This window comes from Orbicella faveolata, unplaced genomic scaffold (genome assembly GCF_042242905.1).
Source record: "Orbicella faveolata isolate gen_17 unplaced genomic scaffold, um_ofav_v1 contig_3, whole genome shotgun sequence".
Classification (NCBI taxonomy): Eukaryota; Metazoa; Cnidaria; class Anthozoa; order Scleractinia; family Merulinidae; genus Orbicella; species Orbicella faveolata.
The window spans coordinates 17,058,924-17,086,398 of NW_028301558.1; the positions used below are offsets into that span (position 1 = coordinate 17,058,924).

A 27,475-nucleotide genomic window follows, 5' to 3' on the forward strand; every position below is an offset into this window, starting at 1 on the left:
TGCTCCACAGCTGTTACGTTTGGAAAATGCACTGCACTTAACATTGTGAATGAGCGCTTCCCGGTTAGGCCATGGTTCAGGTCCGAACGCTCCTTGCAAACTTGACTTATATGGTATAGCCGGCGAAGCATATTAGGAAAAAAAACTTGAAACCCGCTTTTGTAATATAACTCCTTCGAGCTGTTGTTACCACTCGCCATGTTCAGGAACAACATCTCACACACAGAGACCGTGATGACTGACACTTCACTGGGTTAAACCAGGCAGAAAGGTAGTTAAAAATTAACCTAAGTCGGTTAAAAATCTATTGTTCTTCAATTAATCTCCATGGTAACCTTTAACCAAGTTTAAGTTCAGTGAACTGCCGAAATTAGCGGCCGCATCATGGTTTCTCGGGAACCCTGCTTAACCGTAATTGATTAATTAGAAATAACCCGGTTAACTCTTATAGTGCGGCCGCGGCCGTTATTATGGATGCGAATCTCGATGCTTCGTTCTTTCTCGTATCACTTGATGAAACAACTTCGCAACTGTAAAAATCAATGAAGTCGTTGGAAAAAAAATTTGAAAGGCCTGAAAGATAAGGTTCGAAACGAACATCGATTCGCAGTCCATCGAGTGAGACCTTATAATGTTTATAAACATTAGGATGCCGAGACTGCGCAGTACGGTATGGAAAACATCTTTATTTCCTCTCTTGCCTAAAAGTACTTCTTTTTTTTCTCGATCCCAATTTGACGAAAATTATCCCAAGATAAATTGCTTGTATAGATTGACGACAAAAACTAGAAAATTTATCACCGGCTTCAAGTCCCGGAAACTGTCGTTGTCGTTGACAATCATTTCGATTTTCCTGACTGAGTTAAAGGTGCTACGTCACAGTTCGCGCATTTTGGAAAGTCTAGCCTACATTTTTCAAGTGTGTCGTTTATACTCCTTGTCAATGTATCTTCTCCATCCTTAACCATCCTTTCTCTATCTTAGTAAATAGTACAATTTTCAGGTTTCCTTTACTGATTCAAGGTAATTTTGTACGCGGCCAAAATAACTTAAAAACTGTGGCTGAACTCTACCGCAGACTCATCCGTTTGTTATTAACTATTAGTCTTGTTATATATTATTAGATACCAGTCTTTTTCTTTTTCTTCGCGTTTAAATGTCGATTGTAATCTAGTTAACGGTCACTTCTGAAGATGTATGTTGTACATACGAAACGTCAAGGAAATTAACTTTGTTTAACGTGCGTTTTGGTTCCATGTTTATCACCGCGGTTTGTGTTTTGTTTCTTCTAAAACTCCAACAAACTTCGTTTCTCTCCCCCTCAGCTGAACACTATAATTTTACCCTCGTTCGATTTCTCGAACTAGCCGACTCGTACTCGAACTTTCCCTTAGAGATTCGAAAAGTCGGGATCATGTCAGGGATCTTGAATGCCACGCAAGGGTTATTCACATTTAAGTATTTATTTCACTTTAAACGAAACTTTACTTTATAAAACTTTTTTAACAAACGATTTCTCGAGTACTTTTACGTCTAAATTTTACAATACCAATGACCTTTTAGTTTATGATTGTAAATAAACAAGCTTCTGTATATAGACTACTTTATTAAAATTTATTTTATTATAATCTTACCAGTTTAATAGATTTATATACATCCTTTTTTGAAAATCTTTTGATGTTAATCGCAAAAAGTCTGGTCTAGTATACAATGTATTCCACTGAGTTGTTGTAAAAATTCAATACATTTATAGACTATAGAATTTTCAGCAATGTAGCAATGTTATAAAAGCTAAAGTTCAGTTTCATATTTCTGCGAATGCGATTGCTTCAGTGGAATGACCTTAACACTGACGTTATTGCGATCTTTAAATTGATTTTCAGACTGGTTTTTGCTAGCTGAAGCAGACTGTTGCTGATGTCCTTGCCGGCAGGATGCATTTGAAATGCCGCTATAATGACTTTGATCGCTATCTGAAAAGCGACTGGCTCTCTCCAGTCCACCGGCTTGCGTCGAGGACAGCAGCGCCTCCTCTTCGCTTTTTTGGCGGGAAAATAAGCGTGCACGCGGCGAGCTGTGCTTGCGTTTGTCTTCCTTTAGTGGCCTCAGTTCACGATTTCTTCCATCGCAGTTAGCGGGAAGTTGTTTCTCCTTCCGTGGAGACCTTGAATCTTTGTCACACGAATTTTGTTCATTGTAACTGTGGCCATTCAAATTCACTCCACTGAATGGCTGCCTTTGGAGAGTATCATGTTCCAGGTGATTTACATCTAAAGAAAGATAATTATCATGAGGATCAGACGAGCGCCAGTTGCCGCGGTTGATTTCTTTGTTTCCTGCAGTTTCCCATGTCTTGAGAGTACTTTCTTTAGACGATTCATCGCACGCCTCAGTTTCCGTATCCTCCTCTTCAGCGCAGCAGTTATTTTTTGTACACTGATCTACGTCGAAGGGTTCGTGATCTGAGTCTAATTCTGAAATTGTAGCGGTAGAATCGTTGTCCGAATCTACAAATTGTCCATTTGCTGCTAGCTGTGATGATTGGTCAACCTTTACGGCTGATTCGCTTTGCGTGGTGTTGCGTGGATTTCTATCTTGATTGATAGCACCTACATGGCTTTCATTCTTGTCGTTATAATTAGCTCTGACGTCACCGGAGGCGGACAGGACGTCAAAGATAACTTCTTTCAGTTTCCTAATCTGCTGCTCTGTGCTGAGCTGTTTTGGCGCGGGAAAGCTGGTGACTACATCGATGAGGCCAAGGTCAAGGTCTTCGTATTCAATTGTTTTCTCAGGGACGTCTTTATCCATTTCAGCATTTTCTGAGTTCAACGAAGAGCTACCAATGCTAATATCAAGCCTGTCGGTCTCGGCATCACTGTAGAGCTCTGGCGATGACGAAATATGACAGTCGTGCATTCCAATATCGAAATTCCTAGCTGGGTAAGGACTAGCCTCGAACTGAAGAATCGGCTCGGGTTCAGTCTCCCCGTACATTGGGCTCGGTGGACCCAACTCAATGGTGTCCATATGGCGCACATCGTGATACAAAGGCGCTTGTAAGCACTTGCAAGGAAAAAATAAGTTCTGTTTTATAAGAAGAACGACGATTGCAATGATGAAGACGGCTAGTATGACACTCAGTATGATTAGCACAAGTTCTTGATTGGCGTTTTCACGTATGGTGATATATTTTCGTGGTGATTCGATGACTACAATGCCTGGCGGGTCTGAGTTGTTCGTTGGTGTGACTGTGGCTTGGGTGCGTGTTTCTGAAGAACTGGAAATCTTTGTGGTAGGCTTACCATTTCCACTAGGGTGAGTAGAAGTTAATGTCCCGTCTTGTTTTTTACCGGTTTGTTTCCCACTTGTCGTTATAGTGGATTTAGTGCTTGGAGACTTTGGTGACGTTTCGGTCACTGGAAAGTTAGTTGTTGAGGTTCTTTTAGTGTCTGAGCCATAACATTCAAGACTGCCGAGGACATAATTAGATCTAACGCTAGTTCCATCAACGCTAAATAGCAATGTTTTCACGGGCAGACTTCTTGAGTCCGTCAAATATCCACCATCCACGTGCCAGGTATTGTTAACGGTATCACAATTACACACCTTGGAACTGTCTACGCATGTTCCGTTCATCCCGCATGCGCATTTCATACTGCCACGCGAGGCACCTGACCAGTAATCCTGTGTCTTTCCGTCACGTGACACCCAGCGTGCTCCGCGACCCGACTCAAGATTGAATGAGTTGGGTGAATCAAAAAGGACTGAGTTGTAGCAGTTGTATTCAAGATATTGTCTACAGTGCGTGCTTGTTGCTATGAGATCTTTGATGTTCTGCTCGTTGGAGTTCTCATAGGAAATTTCGTGGCGATAAGATTTGTCGTCGACCTTGTTTTGAGCAGCAATGATGGGTTTTCTGTCTTGAGCGTGAAAAATAACGGTGGAAGGTCCATCTACGTTGGTCATGTTGCAGTAAACTAAAAAAGTGTCCGAACTGCGCGGGTTTACCTTGTAATATCCGTTACTTGTTTTACCAGCTGCCCACCAATCAGCGCATGTCTGCATGAAAAACGAAGGCTTCTCGCATTTTTCACCCTCGAAATCAGTCTCCGAGCAGTGGCAAGAGGTTTGGTTATAACGCTGTGAGCATCTGCCGCCGTTTTGACACGGGTTAGGTACACAGAGGTCGTGAAGGCTGCACTCGGATATCTTAACCTGAGATTTGTATGTAACAGTTGTAAAGTTGATTTTTTGTCCCTGTACGATAAGGTCGCGAATACATCCTATAAAACCAGGCCTACCTTTGTCACTTGCTCCAATAAAGACCTCGGAACTGCTGAGAAACGTGCCCAGGGAACGTTGGCTTTGGGAAAGCAATTCAGAGTCCACTTCAAGCCTGACATTTTGTATACTGATATTAACAGCAACATGATGCCACATTCCGTCGTCAAGGGCCGACCCACCGATCAGTGTCACAGGAGTTGATTTACTCGCAAAACTCACTTCCACTTTGATCTTGCCAGAATCCAGTGAAATGAAAATTTCAGCGCCGTTACTTTTTGTTATTCTTTGAATTAACAAAATTCCGTTAGAGTTGTATGTGCGGAATTTGAAGCTGTACTTGGCAGTGTTCTTGTTATCAGCATTAATTTTTATAAAGGACTCAGGTTTTGGAAAGGTAATTGGACTGTACCCTCCAGGGGTAGCGTTACAGCTAGAAATCTTTTTCCCATGTACAGTTGCATTTCCTCTTCTGGCCAAATAAAGAAGCTTTAGACCGTTAACCTTTACGAAGTTGTCGTCAAGGCAACCTTCAAATCTGAGAAAGGGATTTGTCCTGAAACGAGGATGTCTTGACTGCGCATAGCTATTGTCAACACCGCCTAGATAAAACATCTGATGTGCGTAACGCTTGGAATAAAATCCGGGAACGTTAATCGGATACTTCAAGATGTCAATGTAAAAGATTAGTGTGGTACTGCTTCCTCTTTTTATTTGAGTTTGATGCCACTCATTATCCGCCAGATCCGATTTTCCAAAGAAGCTTTTGCTAAACAGATTGGCCACACCCCTCACAAGCATCGAAAATCTAGACGGATGAAAGATGTTAAAAGATTAGAGCGGTTTTCAATTGAGTTTCGTAAAACCAAAACCAAAGTGATCACTCTAGCTGATGACAAAGGACACAGACAATACAGTGAGCCAATCAAAACTTGAAGCCAATACTTGTGGCTGACGCAAAGCGCGGGAAAACGGGTGAGAGGGACTCACGATTCGTTTTGGTTTTACTTCTGATTGAATGAGAAAGCGGCGAAAGATTTTTGGGCCAATTGTGCGGCGTAGTAATGCAAAACAATTACGTTTCGACATTTTAATGAAAACCGTTCTAATATCTGTCTAACTGTATTAAGATTAGTAGTCCTCTTGACACATAACGGTTGTTTGCCGTGATACCCACATATAAGAACTGCGGTTAAGAACCTTTAAACTGAAATTTTGCCAAATGAGCACCATATATATAAGAGTCGCTACAGCCTTAAAAATTGGAAAAGATTCTTAATGCAAGAAGAAAAAAAGAAACCACTAGCCTTTACACAAGTGTTCTTTTAGAACGATTGAAACAATATAGTGAAGTATTAAAATTAAATATGTTATTTTGAACTTAAGTTAAACAATAATGATAAATAAATGATTAGTTCACACTTGTTTTATATATGTTCGGTGAGCTTGTAAGGGTCAATAATTCACTTATTGACTCAAATTAGAAACACTTGATACTGACTTCTCAGCAGACATCCATGACATATTGAGATATATATATATATATATATTGGTATACAAAATTCAGACGTTCTTATACGTATGTTGCACTGCAAACCCTACAGTACTAGTATGAGGTTTATAATCAGAAATTTTTACCCTACTTCTCTCCAAAATACGAACCATGGCGAGACCAAACGAGTCAGACATGCCGCCGAAGCGTACCAAACAAAGGTACGATTAGATATTTACCGTATCCAAGTTTGGCCAAGTTACCATGATATCGAAACCATATCAAGTCAGTGACTTGATATCGCACGACATCAGGACAGCAGACACGGCGTCCGATTAGCTAATTGAGAATTTGGACACGATAATAAGGGATACTATCACATGACTTGGCTCCACTTTTGGCCGAGCAGTGAAACAATTTTGACCAAAATTTTGACGAAGCACCTTGACCGAACACGAAAAGCTCTTACGGCACCAAGCGATTCTTTCAAGACACGAGCAAAAAATTTGTAAAAGAAGAAACTTTTTATCGCAGCCTTGTGCTTGTGTAATTCATCATGATTCCATTTTTATAGCTTCAGTACACTAACATAGTAATTTTTTGCAGGCTTTAATTTCACGACTGCTTAAGTTGTGTGCCTAACTGCGATGATCAATCACGTCTTCATATCTTCTCCGCACTTCAAATATATGATCTTTTTATATTCACTTGTATTCTTCACCATCTACGGGTATATCACAAACTCACAAAGAGACCAGCTCCCAGTTGGCTTGATAGCTCAGTAGGTAGAGTACAGCACCGGTATCGTAGAGGTCATGGGTTCGAATCCCGTTCAGGCCTGCATTTTTTTTTTTTTTTTTTTTTTTTTTTTTTTTCAGGCTTAAATTGCACAACTGCTTAAGTTATATGCATAACTGCGATGATCAATCATGTTTTCATGGTAAATCATTATTTTCCGCTTTTACTTTTCGAAGTTAAAGCACCTCCAAGTTTAACAGCAAAATCTACAGCTAAGTTAATTTGCTTATCAGATTATTTGGGGGGAGGGGTCAGTGTTATCCGTTTTTCCATGCTCAGTAATTATTTACATTTCAGCTTCCCGAATTTATTCATAAACAATCACCAGAACAAACATTCTTATCAATTGTAGAAACTCATGAATAAAGAAATACCCGGTTAGCGGTATCGCTTCAATCTTTTCTGGAAATGCATGCATATTAAAAAAAATTTTTGATTCGGAAACGTCCCCTCCTCTGCATTAGAAATTGATTAGTGATAATGAGGCATGCATCTTTGAAAATGAAACACGTGCTGACGAAAATTACCTTTTAATTTATAGCAACTGGTGCGATTTTCCGATTTACAGATTTATATATCGTAACATTAATAATAATTTACGACACCGGGGTACTGAGATTTATCACAGATCGAAAACCAGATATCATACAACCACAAAGAAAATGGTACCAATCAGGTACCAGTTCGTTTGGGAGGTGTAAATACCGTGAAAAGATTGTTAAAGAAGGATAAATTTTCCCTCAGTTCCGTAATGAAAATCATAACAAAATTTAAACTGCGGGTACGTTAGGAGTCAAGTCTTCGATAGCTTTATTTTAACAATTCGAAGACAATTTAATGCTATATCCGTTGGCATGACTGAGACATGTAGCAACCGTGCATTCACAGTTATGTACTGTCGGACTAAGCAGTGTATAAATGGATAGAAAAAAGGAATAGGGGTTACCAAAACTGAAAAAAAATTTTGTGACAGTGATTTGATGTAAAAGACAAGATATTCTATTTTTGATCATTCGGTTTGCCATTCCGCTTCGAGTACGCTGGAGCCGAATATTTTAGACTAGTAAGTCAGCCAGGAGAACCTAGGTTTAATTGCCGAGATGACTGAGATTTGCGTATTTCTTTCAACATGAATAATGCATTTGTATGCTTCAATCAAATCAAACATCATTAACCGAATAATAAAGCCGATTGGAAACATTCTTATGACAAAATCAGTTTCGACAAAGTGCGTATTAGTGGCTTCCTAAACTACAGCCGGATTACTTGAACAGGCTGGAGAAAAGTTACCTTTATTCGTTCTTTTTTGAAAATTTATCGGTAAACTTTTGCAGCAGTTAAAACCTTGTGCAGTGGGTCACGTACGCCAGTGATGAAAAGTATTAATATAAATACTATTCGTAAACCGCATACTGAATCGCGAGCCAATAAATGAAACCTAACACTTGCACTTTCATTTCATGGATCTACACTTTTAACCAAAGACGAAAAACACACTTGTAAACAATACACTACGATATATCCAGTCAAACAAACCGAGAAAAAGACGTCATTTTGTCGGGCCGGTAACTTAACACAAAATTGCTTTCATGTTTCAGTTTAATTTACATCTAAACATTACGAAACGTTTGTAGATCAGTAGACTTAATTGTTGTATAATAGAAATGAATGAAATCCTCGATAACATCTCATTTATTCAAATTTAACGTACTTGCGAGACAGTCTGTCATAATTTATGCATTGCGAAGAGCGATTAGCACTATTTCTTTTTAAAGCAGACTTTTATGACATGTTTATCTCTGATCGTAAACGTCCATTGCTCTCTGACTTACGCTTAGCGCACAGGACGGTCCATATAAATATTTCATGATGTCCTAACTGCACTGCGCCTGCGCACTCCGAACTTGGTGCAGGTGCAACGAAAGGTAGATTTCTTCGAGTGCATACAATTCATCTTTTTCAGTAATTAGCCTCATGGTGAAACAATTTTTGTCACAATGTTGAAACGGCGACTGTAGCGATTTCGTAAATATGGGCCAAATATGTAGGTTTTGAAAAAGAACTCCATCGAAGAAAGTAACGGTTGAAGAAATTCTGGATATACGGAGGGCAACTCGCAGAGGGGAGCACTTACGGAAAAGCCACAAAAAACAAATTATCAAGACTTACTAGTGAGACGTTTTTGATTTTACAGCTTACAAACTGACGTAAATAAAGTAAACGGAAAGCTTAAACATCAAATGAAATTCGATTCCACGACAAAATAATCAAAAGTAATGAAATCGGATCTCCTTCCGGCAAACCGTAAAACTCTTCATCAGCCGAGTACGCAGGCTTCTAAATAAAGTTTTTTGGAAACCGAACTTTTATAAATTGAATTTAAAGGGTCAGAGCTCCCAACAAACAGAGAATGATCATGCCGGGTTCTCTAACAATCGCGATTTTTCTGTGCAAACCCTACTGAATAGGCATAAAGGGGAAAAATTGATTTACCACGTATGTGTGCGCGAGTTCTTTCAGTGATAGTCTTCTGATCTCCGATAAGGCGGAGTTATTAAAATTTTTAGCTAAATATTTTATCCTTTTTTATCAGAATAATTTCATTTTCTTTTTACAATTTCTCAGCGTGAGCTTGCACAAATTCGACCAAATATTACCAATAATTATAACCTGCATAAAATGGAGCCTCTTGCCTATAAAAAGATAAAGGAGAGGCTTATGCGGCTAGTCTGCTTCTTTCTTAAAACAGGCGCCGTTCAATAAAAACACTTGTGCGCCCGTGACAGACGTAAGTCATGATCCCCCATTGAACAGTTTCCAAAGACAGTTGGCAAATTTTACCCTTGCTTTTAAAATAAGAAAGAATAATAATCAACATCCCACTTCACAGAGAGAACAGGCGAAGATGTAAACTGAGATAAGAAGAAACAACTGAACCTAACAGGCTTACGTACCTGATCTTTCCACGCAGGAGCTCAAGTGTTATGAAGTCGCCTCCGCTACTGGTCGCGTGGAAGAGCACTCCAGAAGGTTTGATCGTTTTAAACAAAACAACGATGTCGTCTGGAAACGTTCGCGGCTCTCCGCTGTACGAGTAAGTGACGTAGGTGGACCCATCGAAGGTTGTGTTTGATTCACCGTATACATACGAAGCAATCAGCGCCAGAAATAACAAACCGAATGATGCGACTGTAAACATTTTGCGTGGGTGCCTTGTGAACGTGCGACCCAATTCCTTTCTGCTCTACACATCAACATGAACAGCAGCTGCTCAGGTTGTGTCTAAACCGCCTCGACTGACCTCACTGCCTCCCGAGCTGGCATCCTTATTTATACCATCTAGCAGCCTTTCCTTCTATCGCTAAACAATGTTTGCGAGATAATGAGAGTCCTTTGATCGCTACGCCCGAGCCAGCATGTCCCCGGGCTGAGAAAAAATAAAAATAAAAAGAAATTATACAGCGCAGTTATAACAAAGCATATTGTACGTTTAATCTCACCCAGTTACAAAGAGAGGAACACTCATTCCATTTGTCCCTTTCAAAATTAATTATCCCAGTTAGCCCGGTTTATTGATCTATGCAAAAAGCTCAGGCAATGAGGACAGCCTGTTGACAATTACCGTGTTCGCCTGACCAGGCCGATACGAAGAGTTTACCACTGTAGAAGAATGCATCGCACCCGATACAAAAATAGATTCATCGTTTGGTAGTCCGCTTTCGGAAATTTTATCCAACTTTCTCCAAAGCTGACGTTTTACGTATGAATAATTACTAAATCAATTGACCAGAAGGACAAGAATTGTGGGCATCCTCGATGCTAATTGGACTAGAATACCCAGTAATTGTCACATTCGAAACAAGTGTGTGTTTTTTGATACTTGCGTATCCGTTCACAATCCTTGACAAGGCGACCTAATATCTGGGCTATGACAGCACAGGAAAATATTGAAACAAGTCGTTAAACAACGAGAAGCGAGCCAGTTGGAACACTTTTTCCGCTCTTGATTTTGCTAATTGTCCAGACTGTAGTGTTTCTTATTAATTTTTTAGGGTATATGGAGGGGAATCGATTCATGGTTAGTAGACTTAGAGAGTATCTGTTGATGGCAACATCGCCTTAGAACAGGGGAACAAAGCGAATCAAACAGGGACCTTTCGTTGAACATAAAGAGATCGAGAAAAGAGACCAGCTTTCGCCATTGTTCCTACGTTTCGAAAAATTTACGAAAGCAAGGAGATCTTTCTCGGTTTCCCCTCCGCGATTAATTAAAATGATTCCTGTTTCTGTCTCGTTTTTGGGCGATAGATGAAAGAAATTGTTGGCGCAGAGAAAAGTCCTCTTCTTGCGATAAGTAATTGCTGCACAAATGGAAAACGCAGTTTTGATCAAGAAAGTCGCGGATTAACTTGGCGATCACGAGGCGATTTCGGAATTCCCTCGTTTGTTCTTCGAATGAATCTCGCCTACGATATTAGTTTTGGGGCAACGTTTGCCTAGTTATAATATAACCCACTGCGTTGCGACCAGGTAATGTAAAACAAATTCACATTTCTACGGACAGGTGACAGATCTGCGTTCAATATTTTGACATTCTTGTTTCATCTACTCTTAGTAATTAAGAAACTACATTTATTTGCCCAAGCGATTCATGGACTGCCAATTAAATCGTGCTTAGGGTATTTTGAAACAATAGGTTAATAACCCATTTCTGTCAGCGTAATAACATTATTCAATAACGACTTGGACTTAATTGTCTTCCATTCGTTATTCGATTTATGCTCGTCTCAATGGAAAATTTACCTTTCGGTGGAACTGTCATGAAATCGCATTCCGCTCCCGGATAGCGATTAACTGCTAATAAATTGGACGTAAAGTAATGGAGACCAGATGAATTGGGCTCCATGTTAGTTTGGCCGCAAACTGTCCCGGCATTAAAAATTTATCGACCACCACGTGGTACAAGAAACTTGCGAAATAGGCTGGTATGTGGTCTGCGAGTTAGCAATCAAGCAAGACAAGAGACAATACTTATAAAAGGGGATTACGTCCAAAATTATTGTGTTTTCTAGTGTTTCTGCCACGTGCCGCGGCGTTATCGTATTATACTCGCGACGATTAAACGGTCGAGTGCTTTCCGTGTAAAGAGACCATTGTTAGCTAGTATAACAATAAAAGAAGCTGAAGTTCTGGTTTTCCAACTAACGTAAACATGCAACCTCTACTTTGGTTCTAAAAGTTGAATTAATAGCATCGCACTAACTAGTTTTCTAAGAGGATTCTCTACTATGAGAATGAGAATGAAATACGTTTAAAAACATTCTTGCTTTTAGGTCTGACGGAGTTTCCATTTAATGGAAAGCCAAGAATAACTAGAAAAGTACAAACGTGTGTTGTAGTAGGATCACTGAATATAAGGGCCAGTTCTGATGAACCGAATGCTTTCTTTTTTCTTTTGTGGGCATGAAAAGTTGTCGAAGACCTGTCCAACTCCGGTTATGTAGAAATGCAAACAGAAATCTCATAAAACAGCCACCTAACTTTGTAATTTATTTCATTTTAAATACACATCACGACAGCTAATAGTAATATGGAATTCTATCAATATTGTTTTTTGTTTATCTTGCGTTTGAGTAGCTTCAGAATATACAGTTCCATTGTTCGCAAAACTCCATCAAAGATCATGATTTTAACTGAAAAAAATCACTCGGAACTTTGATCAATATCTCTTCATATCCACCACACGGTCGACACCGCAGTCTCTTTTTTTTTTTTATCCGCATTGCCCAGGGTCTTTCTAGAAGTTTACTACACAATGAAGCCACCTATCTAATAATCAGACACCCTCTATGGAGGTAAAACAAGAAACGAAATAAAAGAGGAAAATATATACTAAAAGTACTCAGTTCTTTGTGGTCAAGCGACCTCCCGCATGGAAACATATAAATTTAAAAGCCTTTCCTTGCTGTTTGGATATAACTTTAAACTTATTTCCCTGTAGTAGATTGTTTATCAGCTTAGTTTAATTGTCCGTAAATAATAATAGTATCTAAAGCTTCGCATAATATCAAGCTACCTGGAGCATTGAAGGACTTTTTCGTAGCTTTCTTTCGCTTCTGGCTATAAATCAGCAAGCATTAATTTTCAAATCTTGGTCGGGGTGTCAAGGCTCTGAAGAAAACTTTCAAAAAGAAGTGCATCGACACCAAAGAAGCTAATTCGATGAATCATGCCCCATGGTGTGAGAAGTCGGCCCTCGCGTGCTTAATGAAACATTTCGCGATAAACTTGCGGTAAATGTTTGGCGAGTGAACAAAAATATTTGAAGAACTGCAAGATAGTTCAGGATTTGTTATTTATCTTCGTGTAATGAATAACGCCTCTTGGGCAGACGGCTTAGACAAGACGCTATGAATACAAATGCTAAGTTATGCGAGGAAAACGTCAGTGTTTCAGGCTGGAAATTTTGACTCTTCCTGAGTACCGGACAGTGTTAAACAGGCTGATAACCATTGAATCTCACTAAAATTGCTCTGAATACAACATGAATTTTCACTCAGCTCAGTATAGGACATGAAATGCGATTTTTTTATAAAAGTTTTCTTTCCGATTTAAGCTTGAAAGTAATTAAACAACAGTTTCTTCGACTTTTAGTAATCCGCATTTAATGGACAAAGGAAACTAAAGACTGCAAAAAAATTGAAGGATGAAGGGTAACTAGAAGTAATATACCATTTGAGCGAGTCTAGTAATCCGTAAAAATATTAAAAACACATGTATACTCACTCATACACCTATGACAATGGAAACTAAAGCGGCAGAATCTTTTTTATTTTCAAGAGTCACATGGAATTTCTGACAAACTGTAAAATCTTGTAGTTTGCCTACAGGACTGAATCGAGGTGATTTTGAAACCCATATAGAATAGCCATTACAAACACAGTTTGAAACCATCAATAAGCCATCTTGAACTGCCGTTACGTTGAAGTGATAAAACCAAGATTTGCAGCACGTAAACCGCCCTTTGTCGTTCCCTTTCAAAGGCAATTAAAATCGTTCTTAATCCGGAACAACAATAAAGAGTTAATCCTGCGAACAAAGAAACTACAGAACGTGCGAAGGCTAAATCCATGCGAGCTATAGTGTGAGGCCAGTAAAACAAAAGATCAGGGAAAATTGACATCAAAGACACCTGTTTCGGTCCCGTACATCAGAATTCATGTCCAAACTCATGGACTTACCTGTTCATATGCTTTACTTCTTGGTAAAGGCAATAGGTCGCAGAAAGAACCTTAATCTTTCATCTTGAACACGTAACACAGGTTATGTGCAGCACTTCGTGACAATTATTAAAAAAGCATGGGCGACAGAGTGTCTTCAAGATCACTTATAGACAATTAAATCCCTCATCTTTTACTAATGATTTTCCTGTGGTCAGCTGGTCTCGAGGAACTAGGGCCAAGCGCCTGGCCAAGGGCAGGGGCGGCTCGGCTTTGCCGTTCGGACTTTTGTAATGTGATCGAAAAGTGACTGAGGAACGTTGTTTTCGTTAGAGATGTAGCAATTCTCGAACCATACTGTCAGTCGCCGCGAACGATTGCTTAGTAGTTAGATGTTTTTTCTGATTTCGTGATACTGAAAAGAGGGCTCTTACATCTTCTTGTGCAACCTGATATCATAGTAGGGAATTTCTCCTAAAAACTGCGGTGATAGTTTGTGATGTATACACACTGAGTAAAAAGAAGTCAAACTAAAAGTTCTGGACTGTGCACTAGTTCAAACGAAGAACGTTGCAAACTCAGCTGTATGGTTGTTCGAGCTGCACAAGTAAATCAGATATACTTGTGACCAGAATAGTGAGGAAAGAAATAATCTTCTTTTCTTATTAGTGGCCTTTTAATAGTTTTCGAGTGCCATCAAGATCCTCATGGACATAGAGCTCTCAAAGAAGACGGAATTGTTTGGCAAACAATGGAAGGTTTTCAGACCCTGAGGACACAACTGGCGACTTCAATAAAACGAATAATTATAAAAATTAACTTTGCTCTTCTGTTGTAGGCTAACTGAAGTGTTATCATCTTCAGCTGTATGAAGGTCAAATAAAAGAACTTTGAAAACCAGTGAACTCTGGTTGAGAACACGTAGTAGCGACTAGTCAACTGGTGTGTCGTATGACTGTAACCATGGTAACAAAAAATCCGGAGACTAAAAAGAAAGTAAAAGAAAGCAGGCCGGGCGGAGAGATGATTCGATAGCATGTATATCCACCTTTTTTGTCCGTGAGATCACCTTTTATGCGGTTATAGTGAAACTGTACCCAATACGGAAAGGATAATAGCCGCTTTCGTCAGAATTTGGCTTGAGGTCAAGCTGTAACAAGGCGCGAAAATCTATGCGCTGAAGCTAAGCAGTTTCCGAACGTTTCTTTCTACAGACATAAAGATCATAGCTAGCACCTAAAAATATTTCTGAGTCTGCCTGACCTCGCTTGCGGCTATGAACAATGGGAAGGATCGACATTTGAGTCTCATAAAATAGATAAAACTGAGAATTTCACAAACGGTGCAAACACTTTTGCCTTTAGAAGTTGTAACTAAGCGGGCTTAAAGTTGATTGAAATAGCCCTGCAAATTTGCCAAAAAAAGAAGATGAGACAACATTACTGATTCATTTTAAACGTGCGTGTCTGAGACACTTGTATCTTCTGATATGACGTGTTTCACACCCGAATGTTTATATCGTGTTAATGTAAACACCAATTTGATGGCGACTGCCCTTTTCAGTTAGCGACCAGCACAGTAAATCTAACTCACCAACTATGTTAAATTTTACCTTTGTTTTTAAAGTATCGGCTCAGCTTGTATCTTAGGAAACCCCTCTGCAGTTCTAATCGCCAGCCTTTAAGTGCCGTAAAAAATTCTTTGTCGAGTGTTGGCCTGCAGCATAAAAGGGCATTTAAGAAAAGCTTTCCATATCAACTATTTACATCAGTTACTAATTACGACATCTCCTGGACGCGTCGATATGTTGAAATCACTAATGTAATTAGTATGGCCACTTATACATAAAATTATCCAGTGCCTCGGGAAACACTGATTGTACTGAGTGTATGAACACAATAGAGGTTGACAATTCGTCCTTTTCAGTTAGTTTTTCTTCGCAATTCTTTGCAATAACAAGGAAAAAACTATTTTTAATCAGCTTAGTAGCTTTTTAGATAATGTAAATTTCAGGCACCTGAAGTATTCCAAGGAGTCATGAAAAATAAAAAAACCGATGTGAATTTTACCTTTTATCTTGTTAGCGTGACATACCAAGCATGCTTGTCATTCGAAAAAAGTACAAATGGATCAAAGATGGGGAGGAAGGTTTGTGGTTAAGGTTCTTCCCTTGAGAGAGGTCTGTAAATTCTTCGAGATTGATCCCTTCACTAGATCGAAGTTTTCTCAAGAATCTAACATTAAAAACCATGGCAATTATTGCCACTATGTTCGCCTTCAAAACAAAGACGGACTCATCCTGTCGAGGTTGCCAGCAGAGTCTCCATTTTGAATAGCGTGACACAGACCTACTAAGGGAGCGTAGGGCGGAAACTTGGTCACGATATTTCAAGTTTGCTGTTACTTTTAATTTTAGAGACAAAGGCCTTTTTGTGAAACATCACAAAATAGATCAAAAACATTTTTAAAAATTCTTAACCTAACGCTGAATCCAAAAGAAGCAGACTTTTTCACTTTCTCTATTCAAGAAATTTACTCAGCATCATACCTAGACTTTCAGTTCATAGACTCTTCGACGCGCTTCACGGATCTCCGCATCAAAAAAATTCGCAAGCCACCGTGAGAGGCACCGTGAGATCTCAAAGTTCTTTCTTGGCGGCGGGAATGGGAAGAGAACTCAGGCTTTATAGAACATCAAAATATTACTCCCCACGAAAAGATTATAGTTAGAATTCCATGAGATTTCTTTTTCGTTGCGCTAATGCTGAGCTAACTGTGTGTTACTGACAAGTTAGCAGCAAATTAGTCTCGCGTGTTAACCCATAGTTGAGGACTTCCGGAGATTATAGTCACAAACAATTATACTTCTTTTTTTAAAGAATTTCGTGGTAACCTGCCAACACAGTTAGTGTTATGCTGCCAACCAGTACACAGTTATGTCTGTCTTTTCGTGCGGTTCGTTTCACAGGATTTGGAATGCAGAGATAACTCTCTGGTGGGTCTGGTGGGCGACCGAAAACTGTGACTTGGACAAGAATAGACCTTTTCACGGTTTCTGACGCCATCTTGCTTGGAGGCAAACGCATCAAAAGTTGCAGTAAATGTATGGGAAAGTTTGATGCTCAATAAGTGATTGACGTTCTGGGTATTTATGAGTTACAAGGAACAGATACGCTAAAGAAGGATTTTTACTATTAAATTTGAAGACCATAGATTTGCTGTGAGGTGAGGAATTGCACTTTTAACTTTTCAAACAAATGTCTCTAAATTTCCTCGCGAAATGCGACTCATTTTTACAGATAACTGTATAAAAAAGTTAAAACTTTAATTGTGGCTTTTCTAGCGAGGGTATATTTCCTTCAAATTTGATCAGAAAAATTTTTCCCTAGACTAGAAAATTTAGTTTTAATTCACAAATACTTCAGAACTCAAATTTTCGGCGAGTTGTTAGACACTAAATTCTTCATTTTCCCCACGCATTTACTGTAATTTTTGCCGTGTTTGCCCCAATCCAAAAATAAGATGGCGTCAGAAACAGTGAAAAGATCTGAAGAAACAGCGACTGATATTTTGACGATCATGAAAGGTTAAAAGAAAAAAATATTTTACCTCAATAAATAAACAGCCGCAAGAGCCTTGATGATTAAAGCTCCTGGCAGCCGCAAAATAAGAAAAGGCTTTGTTTCTTCAAGACCTCTCCCCACCTTTTGTCGAGTGTTTAGTCTGTTGGATAAGAATAACATGGATGAGATTAAAATAAATCGACTCAGACACGATAAAAACACGTCTTTGAAATCGGAGTTTAAGTTGATCACCTTGGTAGCTGACCGACCATTCATCGGTGCTTGTAACAAAATACTCAGTGTTTCAACGAAAACTGAAACTAAACATTACTTGCATTTGAGAAAAGGATTGCCCGGGAAGGATTGAGCAATCCGTGGCGTGATAAAGGACAGGTTCGATCTTTATCTCAGCAAATTTCTTCCTGACATACACAAATCACAATTATTAGAAAGCAACCTTTTAAGTTCTTCGAAGGGTGCACGGTATTATTCGAAAACTGTTGTAAAATTTTGGTTAATGTTCTGGATACACTCGCCTTTCCACTCAGTGTTATCCACGAGACGGAGTGCCGAGCAAAGACCAGCAAAGTTAGGAGCTTCGGGCGAGGTGAGCTCCAACCTGTAGTCCGTTTATCGATTGCCCTCTTTTCCTCTGTTATGGCGCGATTACAAGACACAGTCCATTAGATCTACCTATAATTGTTCTAGCGTTAAACACCTACCTCCGTTCCTCCAGTTATTGCCACTGCCTTTCACTCTCTTTGTTTTTAAAGCCAACTGGCAAAGGCGCCGGCGGGCTGCAACGTTTGGCGAAGCGGGCGACTCTGAAATGGATTATCACTTGGGCTAGTAAAAAGCTTCGTATTTATTGTTGAGAAAACAAAACCTTTTGTTTGCAAAGTATTGAGTTACAAGAGGTTTGCTTAGAATTATCTGATGTAAGTTATATAAACAGCCCAAGACCGCTGCAAGATAACAGAAAGCTCTCAAGGGCTGGATTAGAGTTTGCCTCGCAACCGCTGGTCTGGAATGGCGGGAACTGATAGCACAGCACTATACTGTTCACTCGACTCGTGTACTAAGGGACCGTTCATTTTTTATAAGGTAGGGGGGGCTGGTGGGATTTGGGGGGGGGGCATGCGAAAAAAAATGGCTTTCGAGGGGGGGCCATCCCAAAAAAATAAGGGAAAAAGGGGGGGTCACGTGAAATATTTTAGTAAAACTTTAAAATGGAATAATGTTTGAATATCAAAAAAATTGCTACAGAATAAACATAGAAGGCAGGATACAAATTTATTACAAACTTTCCTACTGCTTTAAAAAACGTTTGGCGACAAAAAGCATTTGTAGCTACTGAAAAGAAGTATTTAACACTGTTATTTTCGAATGCAACTTTCACTGGCACTCATCTTCATCTTCGCTGTCGTCGAGTTCTTCGTCGCCGCTTGTGCTGCTATGGGAGTCTCTTTCACCAATGCTACAAGAAGCAGCAATGCTTTCCGTCAGAGTGTACTCTTCAGGGTACATGAAGGTGTAAACATAATCTCTGACTTCCTGCTCAAGATTGGTGGTGATTCTGCTTCTTGCAGCATTGGTAAAATAATTCCCTTCCAAGAGCTGTGCGATGTATGGCCCATCTTTTCTAAATAACGACGTGGCAACATCCTCAACTTTAATACACTCTTCCGGGACGGCCGTTCTTGGAGGGTACACAAGGCATTGTGGAAGATTATTTCCTAGCGGGTTTCCAAAACAGATTCCATAAACTCGTTGGACGTTGTTTTCAGTCCGCTTCCTCTTTCTTTCATTTGACTTTCTGCGGTTTTCTTTTTTCGTTCTCCTTTTGTTGATTTGCTGTTTGAGTATGCCCTTGAATATGCTGTTATAATTGCTCTTCTTATTTTCTAGTGCTTCCATGTCCTGGGTGACCTTCGTCAACTTAGCTTCTATACATTTGATCTGTTTTACATTAAAACTGTGGGCAAATTCTTCGCCCTGCTTTAAAGCAAGCCCATTGGACTGAAAGAGTGTGGAATCGTGTTCCTTTACATCTTTCAATATGGCATTCAACTTTTCCACCATTGCTCTGTGCTCTTTGATGGAGACGTTCAGTTTTCTTCCATCACTGGGCTTCAACCAGTACCCTGGCATGGAAAACTCACTCGCCCTTTCTGAACAGCCATACGCACTTAGAAAGATTGCTTCTTTTGCTTGTAAGATGTCAAACTGCCTTTTCTTAAATGACTCGTCGCTTTCGCCATTATTGCGCATTTTGGAATGAGCCTCTTTCATGATGCTCATGTAGTAATGCGCCTCTTTTCCCGATTGGATTAACAATATAGCCAAGGCTTGTTTTCCGGAGACCCTGAGGTATGGTTGTATCATCAGCAGAGGAGGAACTAGTGACCTACCAGAAAAGGAAAGACGATTTTTTTATTTATTATATTGAACTGATATTATCGAATGATCATGGTTCGTGTAACCATTTAATGTTGTATTCGTGTAGTGAAATGTAGACCTAAGTCAAACGATATATTAAAAGACACATACTATTTTAAAAATGTTCAAACAGTTTTAGGTGCTATCTTTACAATAGGAAAATACAGACGTTTCTCATTATAAAAGTGAAGCATACATGCGTTTTTAATGTCCAGATAAAAATTGGAACACTGACAAGAAATTAGCACTTACCGACTCATCTTCTTGAACTTCAACAGCTTTCTGTTTTACCTGCACAGGGCAACATTCATACATGCCTATCACTAGAGTAGAGGTAAAAACCTTCCAAATAAAGAAATCTGTAAATTAAATGTAAGAATGTGTTTCACACAACACATCAACAGATTTCCAGTTTTTTCACAACACTTCGTACTTGGTTCAGTATCACAATGCAGGAGCAAGGAAAGACTCTGTTCCAGGCCACTGTTACTTCCGTAAGATTGAGAAGTTTATGAATGAGCCCTATGAGGAGGGGGAGAACAACAGGGAGTTTCTAAAGTTGTCCTGTCAAGAAAAGGTAGGAGAAAGTTGTTCTTTTTGTTGTAAATGGACTGGACCACCCATAGAAAGATACTCTAAACCAGTTCCTGACCATTCCTGCCTACCGGAATACCCCTACCTCTCCTACCAGAAGACCCCAAAAGAAGGGTGTGATCCAGATGACTGGCAGCCGAGGGTCCAAGCGAAGAAAGAGCATGGAAGTGGCAGGCTGGTTTTATCTGACCCAGAGAGCATTGCTCTATTTGCAGATAAGTTTATTGTCAAATCAAAGTTTGTGGTGGATTATCTTCAGCATCTTGAAGTGCTGGAATTTAAAAGGAAAAAGAGAGCAGAAGAAAAGGCAAAGTTAAGTAGGGACGCAAAAGATAAATCATATGAGGATTATCCTTGGACTGAGTTGTGCGAAGATCTAACCAAGCTTAAAAAGCTACGTGTTCCAGAACTAAACAAGTACTTGAACCACCACGGGCTGAAGCAGCATTTGAAAAGCAGCAAGAGTGAGAAGGTAAAGGCAATTGTAAGACATTCATGTTTGCAGCAGAAGAGTCCTCTCAGAGCTGGCCAGCCAACACTGAGAAATGCAAGGACATTGACCCAAAATGACAACAGGGCAAGTGCTGACAGCAGTGAAACGGATGAAAGTGACAATGATGAGTATGACAGTGATGCCATTGACTCTGGGGGGGAAGATGACTCAAGTGATGTCATTCTTGCATTCATCAATTCGGATGAGAAAGATGCCAATGAGAGGCCAAATGCCACACGCTCAGGGCGAGCCATAACTAGGAGATCCGAAATTGACTTCTCTTTCTTTTGATTTGTTTTTTAAACAACAGCTCTCTGTAGTAGAGGGATTGTCAATATTGTCTTCATAGTGAACACAATAACGTGAAGTAGGGGGATAATAGAGAAATATTAAAAAAGTTGAAATCTAAATATTGTTTGTTCAATTTTTTTTGTGGGGGGGGGGGGGTCATCCCAAAAAATGACCGCTATAAGGGGGGGCCATGCGAAAAAATTGGTAAGCTGAGGGGGGGTCATGCGATTTTTAAATGGTGCTTCCCAAATCCCACCAGCCTCCCCTCCCTCATAAAAAATGAACGGTCCCTAAGGAATGCAATAGGCAAATTGCAATTGCATGGTGTATACGTAAACATTAATTTTAGAAAATAATTTGTTAACAGTTAGTTATTGATGTGGAGGAAAATTTAAGATTTAAAGGAACAAGTAGTTTGTCATGTTTGGAAAATAGGAATTTTTGCATTAGGGATCTGATGACCTTCATGGTTCCACCTTTTCAATACTTTTATCTAAGACATTTGTTTCAAGTTATGGTCCCCCGTTTTGATTTAATCAATTTTGATTGTTTATTGGCGGCTTTTTGCTACGTTGTCGTCATATTTTGACCCAGTAAACAACTGTATGTTTCTTGTTGGTTCTGAGTTATTATTTTGTTAGAATAGTGCTGTCCCAGCCTTCCTAACTATTAATGGAAAGATGGTCGGGCTCGAAGGAAACCACTGGAAATGCGCAATAAACATGTAATTACTTAATGATGAATTATTTGTTTATTTATATAGTAAATGGTTTGAACCCAGGAGCATCAGTAGTTCGTATAGTGTGATCGTCTGGGTGAGTGTAGTTCTGAAAAGAACTGTTGTTGGTGACTGACGTTTCGACAACTTGAGCGGAAGTCATCTTCAGAGTCAAGTGAATAGTGTTTGTCAGTCGATGATGTTATAAGTCTGGTTCGTTGAACGTGATTAGTCAGTATAGCCACGATGGTATTGGCTGAAAGACTTGTGTAAAGTTTGTCATCAGTCATTGGTGGGTTTCGATCCGTCTACTGTTAGTCAAATAGGTCGGTTTTTGGTCCGTGTATTGTTAAGTCGGTCTGTCAGAAGTCCGTTTGTCGGTTTCGTTTCCGTCATGGATAAGTCATTTGTAAGGCGCCGGTAGTTGTTGACATCTGTTAAGAGGCGTTTGTTCTAGGTTAGTGTACCGGCTTTCCAAAGTCAGTCGTTGAAAATAGTTTGTACTGTAGGTTAAGCACTGAGCAGAGTCCCAGTCAATGTTGTGGTTTGTCAGTTGACGACGTACAGCAATGTGATTGTTGGCATCACCATTTCTCGTGGCTCGTTTGTGTTTAGTCAGTCTCGTGTTAAGGTTTCTGCCAGTCTCACCAATGTAAGAAGCCTGGCAGTCGGAGCATTTGATCTTGTAAACTGCTCCCTGTCTGTTGTTAGGTTCGTCTCTGTCTTTCACGTTGGTCAGTAAGAACGTAGTTGTAGGTTTGGAAAACTTCCTTTTCTAGACTGTTTGGTAAGCCGCGACAACAACGAACTACGAACGACAGTGTACAGAAAACCGACGCATACCGACAGATTACTTTACGAGTCATCCTACAACCCGACTTCACACAAAGCCACGACTATAAAGACTTTGACGAGACGAGCGCAACTAGTTTGTGACACACCGGACAGCTTACGCGACGAAAACAGATACCTTGAACGTGTTTTTCACAAAAACAACTACAACGCTGACTTTGAAAGTGAAAGTGAAGAATGATCATCGCAGTTAATCTTCCAATTTAAGCAATTGGAAAGAAGAAGCCTGAAAAAAATCAGGGCTTCAACGGGATTCGAACCCGTGACCTCCGCGATACCGGTGCGATGCTCTACCAACTGAGCTATGAAGCCACACATTGGGAGCGAGGTCAATTAATTGAGTTCATATCTTCCCGTGAGGAGTGAAATGATGTGAAGTTTATATGAAATAATTCATATATGAACTGCGGTTGTAGATGAAAGTGAAGAATGATCATCGCAGTTAATCTTCCAATTTAAGCAATTGGAAAGAAGAAGCCTGAAAAAAATCAGGGCTTCAACGGGATTCGAACCCGTGACCTCCGCGATACCGGTGCGATGCTCTACCAACTGAGCTATGAAGCCACACATTGGGAGCGAGGTCAATTAATTGAGTTCATATCTTCCCGTGAGGAGTGAAATGATGTGAAGTTTATATGAAATAATTCATATATGAACGCTGACTTTATTAGACGAAACATTTACCGACCTACTGAAGCTGACGCTACGAACAGGAACCCTTCACCTGTTACTACAGTGACTATACCTGACATTAAGGGCACTTCTGAGACCATCTCACGGATCCTACAGCCCTACAACATTCGTGTAGCCCACAAACCTACAACCACGTTACGACACTTACCATTTATAACTGACCAAAAGTAATATTTTTACTGATAACTGAGATACTACGGGCACTCTCACTGGTCGATAGGTGTGTTAAGCAGCCTGGTTTAGATGAGAGTATCATGAGAGTAAACACTCACACTACTGTACATGCATTGAAAACATAATTAGGGCAAACTGTTGTCACTCACGGTATTTTGTTTCTCACGCTTGGAAACTCTTCCTCTTATATGCCTGCGGCAACCATCATCAAATCATAATCAGTATTGTAACCTTTTTAAAATGTACTCGGCTTAGACTTGGGCAAACATCAAACTTTGGAGTCTATATATTGAAAGCATAGAATTCTTCTGTCTATAATTCTTCCCGAAGGTTGACCTTCTTTTCGAAATATACGTGATGCCGACAGAGGTTGTCATTCCTACAAAAGGAAGATGGCTATACACTCAAACTCTTTAAGGGTTGTTACCCATAGGGAGCATGAAAATAAAAGACAGACTAGCTAGGAGGCCAGAAAAATGATAATGCTTAATAATGGTGTAACATGAAAGTTAGTAGTAACTACGTGTTAAAAATTATAATAAGGAACCGACCTCTCAAACCTTTTGTAGGAGAACTGAGATGCAATCGCAAGTAGGCGAGTCATATGGTCCATATTTAATTAAATAAAATAACGGTAATTTTGGAATCAGTCAGACATAACCATGCGCCGGTTAACTGTTAAAAAGAAGAAAGGTGCTGGCAGCTTAACAAAAATAAGGAGCGGAGCTGCGCGCTGTCAGCTGATTCACCCATGCCTACTTTAGCTTCTTCACTGGATTGATTGATGAGGGTTTTTATAACCATTTCTTTATTATTATGGACGTCTGACTACTACGACTAAGATTTGACAATTTTGTTTATTTGAGCAGCTAATCCGTACTAATAACTTAAGATTAAAGATTAAATCGTACAAACATCGACATTAGGCTGTAATCCCCGTGTGAAATCAAGAATTATGAACCCGCTAGGCGAGTGAAATATTTAGAGTTATTACACCGTGCGTGGCATCCACGCCGTGGAATAATGGAATTCGCTGAAAATATAACGGTGTCGCGATCTGAGTGCAATAAAGTATTTCGATTATTTGATTTCTTAGCAGTCGTGTCCAGAAGTACAATTTCTCACTGGGTAAAAAGTAGCAGCAAGCAGTAACAAAACCGTTCTTATTCCAAATGGCCAGGCTGAGTAATAACTCGATGCACGAACCTTGAAATCTTGAGATTTTCTCGTAATTGAGTTCAGTTCACGTTAGTTGTCAGTCAGTTGCATATAATTGCAATTGCAAGGCACTAATTATTAATTGGGTGAGGTCACGCGCTTAACTCACCACATGTAGTTTGCAAGGACCTGAATTGTCTGATACACACTGTAGCAAGGAAAGGAAAGGAAAGGAAAGTGCCGTTACTCAATTTGCGGCACCACGATGCGCAGGAGAAACTATAATAATTATATCTTAATGACACAACTTACATTAGTAAAAGTCGTTTTGCAAACCTTCAACATCAAAGTTTGGCCCCTTTCCTTCGCATTTCCAGTCACAGACACTTACCTTGGTCGTTTAACACACCTTCACTCGCCAGCAAACATGAAATTAATCAAAAGTAAATTCTAATTATCAACCACAAACATATCATTAGGCAGTTGAATGAATAAAACAAACAATGGCTTTGTTAGTGCGTTAACGCTGATCATGTTCAAATAACGGATCTTTCTTACTTGGACAAAACAATGGATGGATTTGTTGAAGTCCCTAAGGATCGCCGAGAAGCCGTTATACAATTATGTACTCGTTTTTGTCATGCGCGCTGGAGGATTACAATTTGGAAAAGTTGGTCAGTTTAGGCCCGGTTCAAAGGTCGCGCTATATCGTCATGTGGTACTTGTATCTCTCAGCATTTTTAAAAAAAAAAGAAAGAAAGAAAGAAAGAAAAACGGTTTAACCCCCTGAAAAAAAAAAAAAAAACTTAGTAACGGCAGCAGCCATAATCGATTATGGCTCCTGGTAACGGCTATTAATATCAGAATCAGATACCAAAATATCCGCTCTTGACCTATTGCTGTTAATTTTCAAATGTTTAGTTCTGCCAGGTTGTGATCAATGTTAGAATAAATGGAAGCTATGTTTTAAATTATGGAGCAGTGGAAAGCGATCTCTGACAAGATGCACTTGACGTCAATGCGCTTTAGACACTTTGCATACCTGGCTTATCACGCTTCTTTCTGGTGCGATCATGCGAGCACCTTATAAAACTACAACTGAAATTCAACTCCAGCAGCACTGTGAATGACAAGAAACTTTTACTTTGCTCCGTAGAGTAATCTTGCGCACGCGCAGTGGCGGATCTAGGGAAGGGGCCCCCTTATTATGGGTAAAAAAGGAAGAAATCACAGAAGGAAGAAAAGCCGGCAGGGCAAGCAAAACAAAACCAACCCCCCCTCCCCCCGTTAGCTGAAGGTCTGGATCCGAGAAGGGGATAACGTTGGCTCGAGAAGGGGTGCTCTCAAGTCATGCAGCAGTCCCAAGCTCAGTTCGTACGTACGCGTTCTTCCTGATAATGTTGGCTCGAGGAGGGGTGCACTTCAGTCATGCTGCAGTCCCAAGCTCAGTTCGTACGTACGCGTTCTTCTTGATAGCGTTGGCTCGAGGAGGGGTGCACTCCAGTCATGCTGCCGTCCCAAGCTCAGTTCGTACGTACGCGTTCTTCCCTGATAACGTTGGTTCGAGGAGGCGTGATTGCTACTTTTAGGAAACCATTATAAAATGATTTGAAGCTAATTAGATATGCGACTCGTTTACCACTAAAAAGCTTCCCTTTATCTTCTGTAAGTTCTCTGATGAATTATTTATGTGAAGAAACAGTCGCTGCCCTCGGCTCAAAAAGTGGAGAAGTGGGGAAGCTGTTCATAACAGCGCAGAAATTGGGTAAGAAGGAATTGTTCCGTTCAACGTACTACGTAGCTTATCAGAAGCAAACCATAATACTCTGAATAAATGCTTTGAAAAGCTTAAATATTTTTGTGGCTACTAAAAGTTATTATATGGGTTTAGATGGGCATTGGCTCATGGGGTAAGTCTCTGCAGTTACCATGTACTAATTAGGGAAAAGTTTGACCCAATATATGGTCTAAGCTCTCGTAAACGACCACCTCCAGTAAGGGACTACCTAGGCTTGACATTAAATTTTTGGGTGGTCGCTTACGGGAGGTTCGACTGTATAACAGTCCATTGTTGTTAATTACACAAGCCGTGCCGAGAACGAAAAGACGGAAACGGTGAACAAATAAAACAGGCGGAATTCGCCGATAATTTTGACCATTTCGCGCCATTCACGCCTAATGTCGTTCCCAGATCTCTTCTTTAGCACAAAAGCATAGCGTGTTTCAAACCAAGATGGCGGATTGGAACGTGTGATTCGCCTTGTTCTTCGAAGGCTTTTTCTCCCACGATTTGCATATTTATGCCATTTTCCCCAAATCTCCAAGCCAACAAGCGTATCTTAGACCAGGTATGTATACGTAGTAAAGAGTTTCAAAGCCGAATTCCTTTCCTGAGTTTGCCGTTTAAATAAGTCAGTGAAAGCTAGGTAGTATTAGACAGCGGCGGACAGAGTAGCAGTTGGTTTCTCTGTTTCCCCGAGCAGTTCAATGTTGGAGAAATCAATTGCCCGCAGGTTAGTAAGAGGTTGCACGCTACCGTAATATTTCTTCTAAAAGTCCTAATTTCGAATTCTTTGTGGATAGATCGACTTTTGTTTGTTGCTTGTCTGATGACAACTGGTAACCCATTGGCACGAGTGATTTCAAGCAAATCTCTCGTGCCTAATGTAGCGAAATATAAGAAGACTGAAGCTCTATGGAAGACCC

The 27,475-nt window shown here is 39.9% G+C and overlaps 2 protein-coding genes across 5 annotated transcripts in view; one reads left to right on the forward strand and one right to left on the reverse strand.

Annotated features, from left to right (window-relative positions):
* Nucleotides 1-1,444: 1,444 nt before the first annotated feature.
* Nucleotides 1,445-18,231, reverse strand: LOC110063295 (uncharacterized). Of its 4 annotated transcripts, XM_089298340.1 has the most exons (5): nt 18,080-18,231; nt 17,404-17,517; nt 15,407-15,510; nt 9,529-10,001; nt 1,445-5,092 (listed from the first exon to the last, which is right to left on the reverse strand). In XM_089298340.1, exons 4-5 carry the CDS (start codon nt 9,771-9,773, stop codon nt 1,792-1,794), a joined length of 3,546 nt encoding a protein of 1,181 aa, XP_089154466.1. In that variant the 5' UTR covers nt 9,774-10,001; nt 15,407-15,510; nt 17,404-17,517; nt 18,080-18,231; the 3' UTR covers nt 1,445-1,791. The 4 variants fall into 4 exon arrangements, with proteins under 4 accessions (XP_089154466.1, XP_089154467.1, XP_020625934.1 ...); XM_089298341.1 differs by lacking the exon at nt 15,407-15,510; XM_020770275.2 differs by lacking the exons at nt 15,407-15,510; nt 17,404-17,517; nt 18,080-18,231 and adding an exon at nt 10,197-10,316.
* Nucleotides 18,232-26,988: 8,757 nt separating this feature from the next.
* The window catches only part of LOC110060814 (uncharacterized), a 67,043-nt gene continuing 66,556 nt past the window's right edge, over nt 26,989-27,475 (forward strand). Inside the window, exon 1 of the mRNA XM_089297336.1 lies at nt 26,989-27,117. The gene's annotated coding sequence lies outside the window, so the exon portion shown is untranslated. The remainder of the gene's footprint in view (nt 27,118-27,475) is intronic.

Bases quoted from the DNA above. Each gene is read 5' to 3' on its own strand.
- LOC110063295 (XM_089298341.1), bottom strand. From the start codon at position 9,773: ATGTTTACAGTCGCATCATTCGGTTTGTTATTTCTGGCGCTGATTGCT. The intron at 5,093-9,528 runs GTACGTAAGCCT...TCATCCGTCTAG, and splicing joins CTCCTGCGTGGAAAGATCAG to ATTTTCGATGCTTGTGAGGG.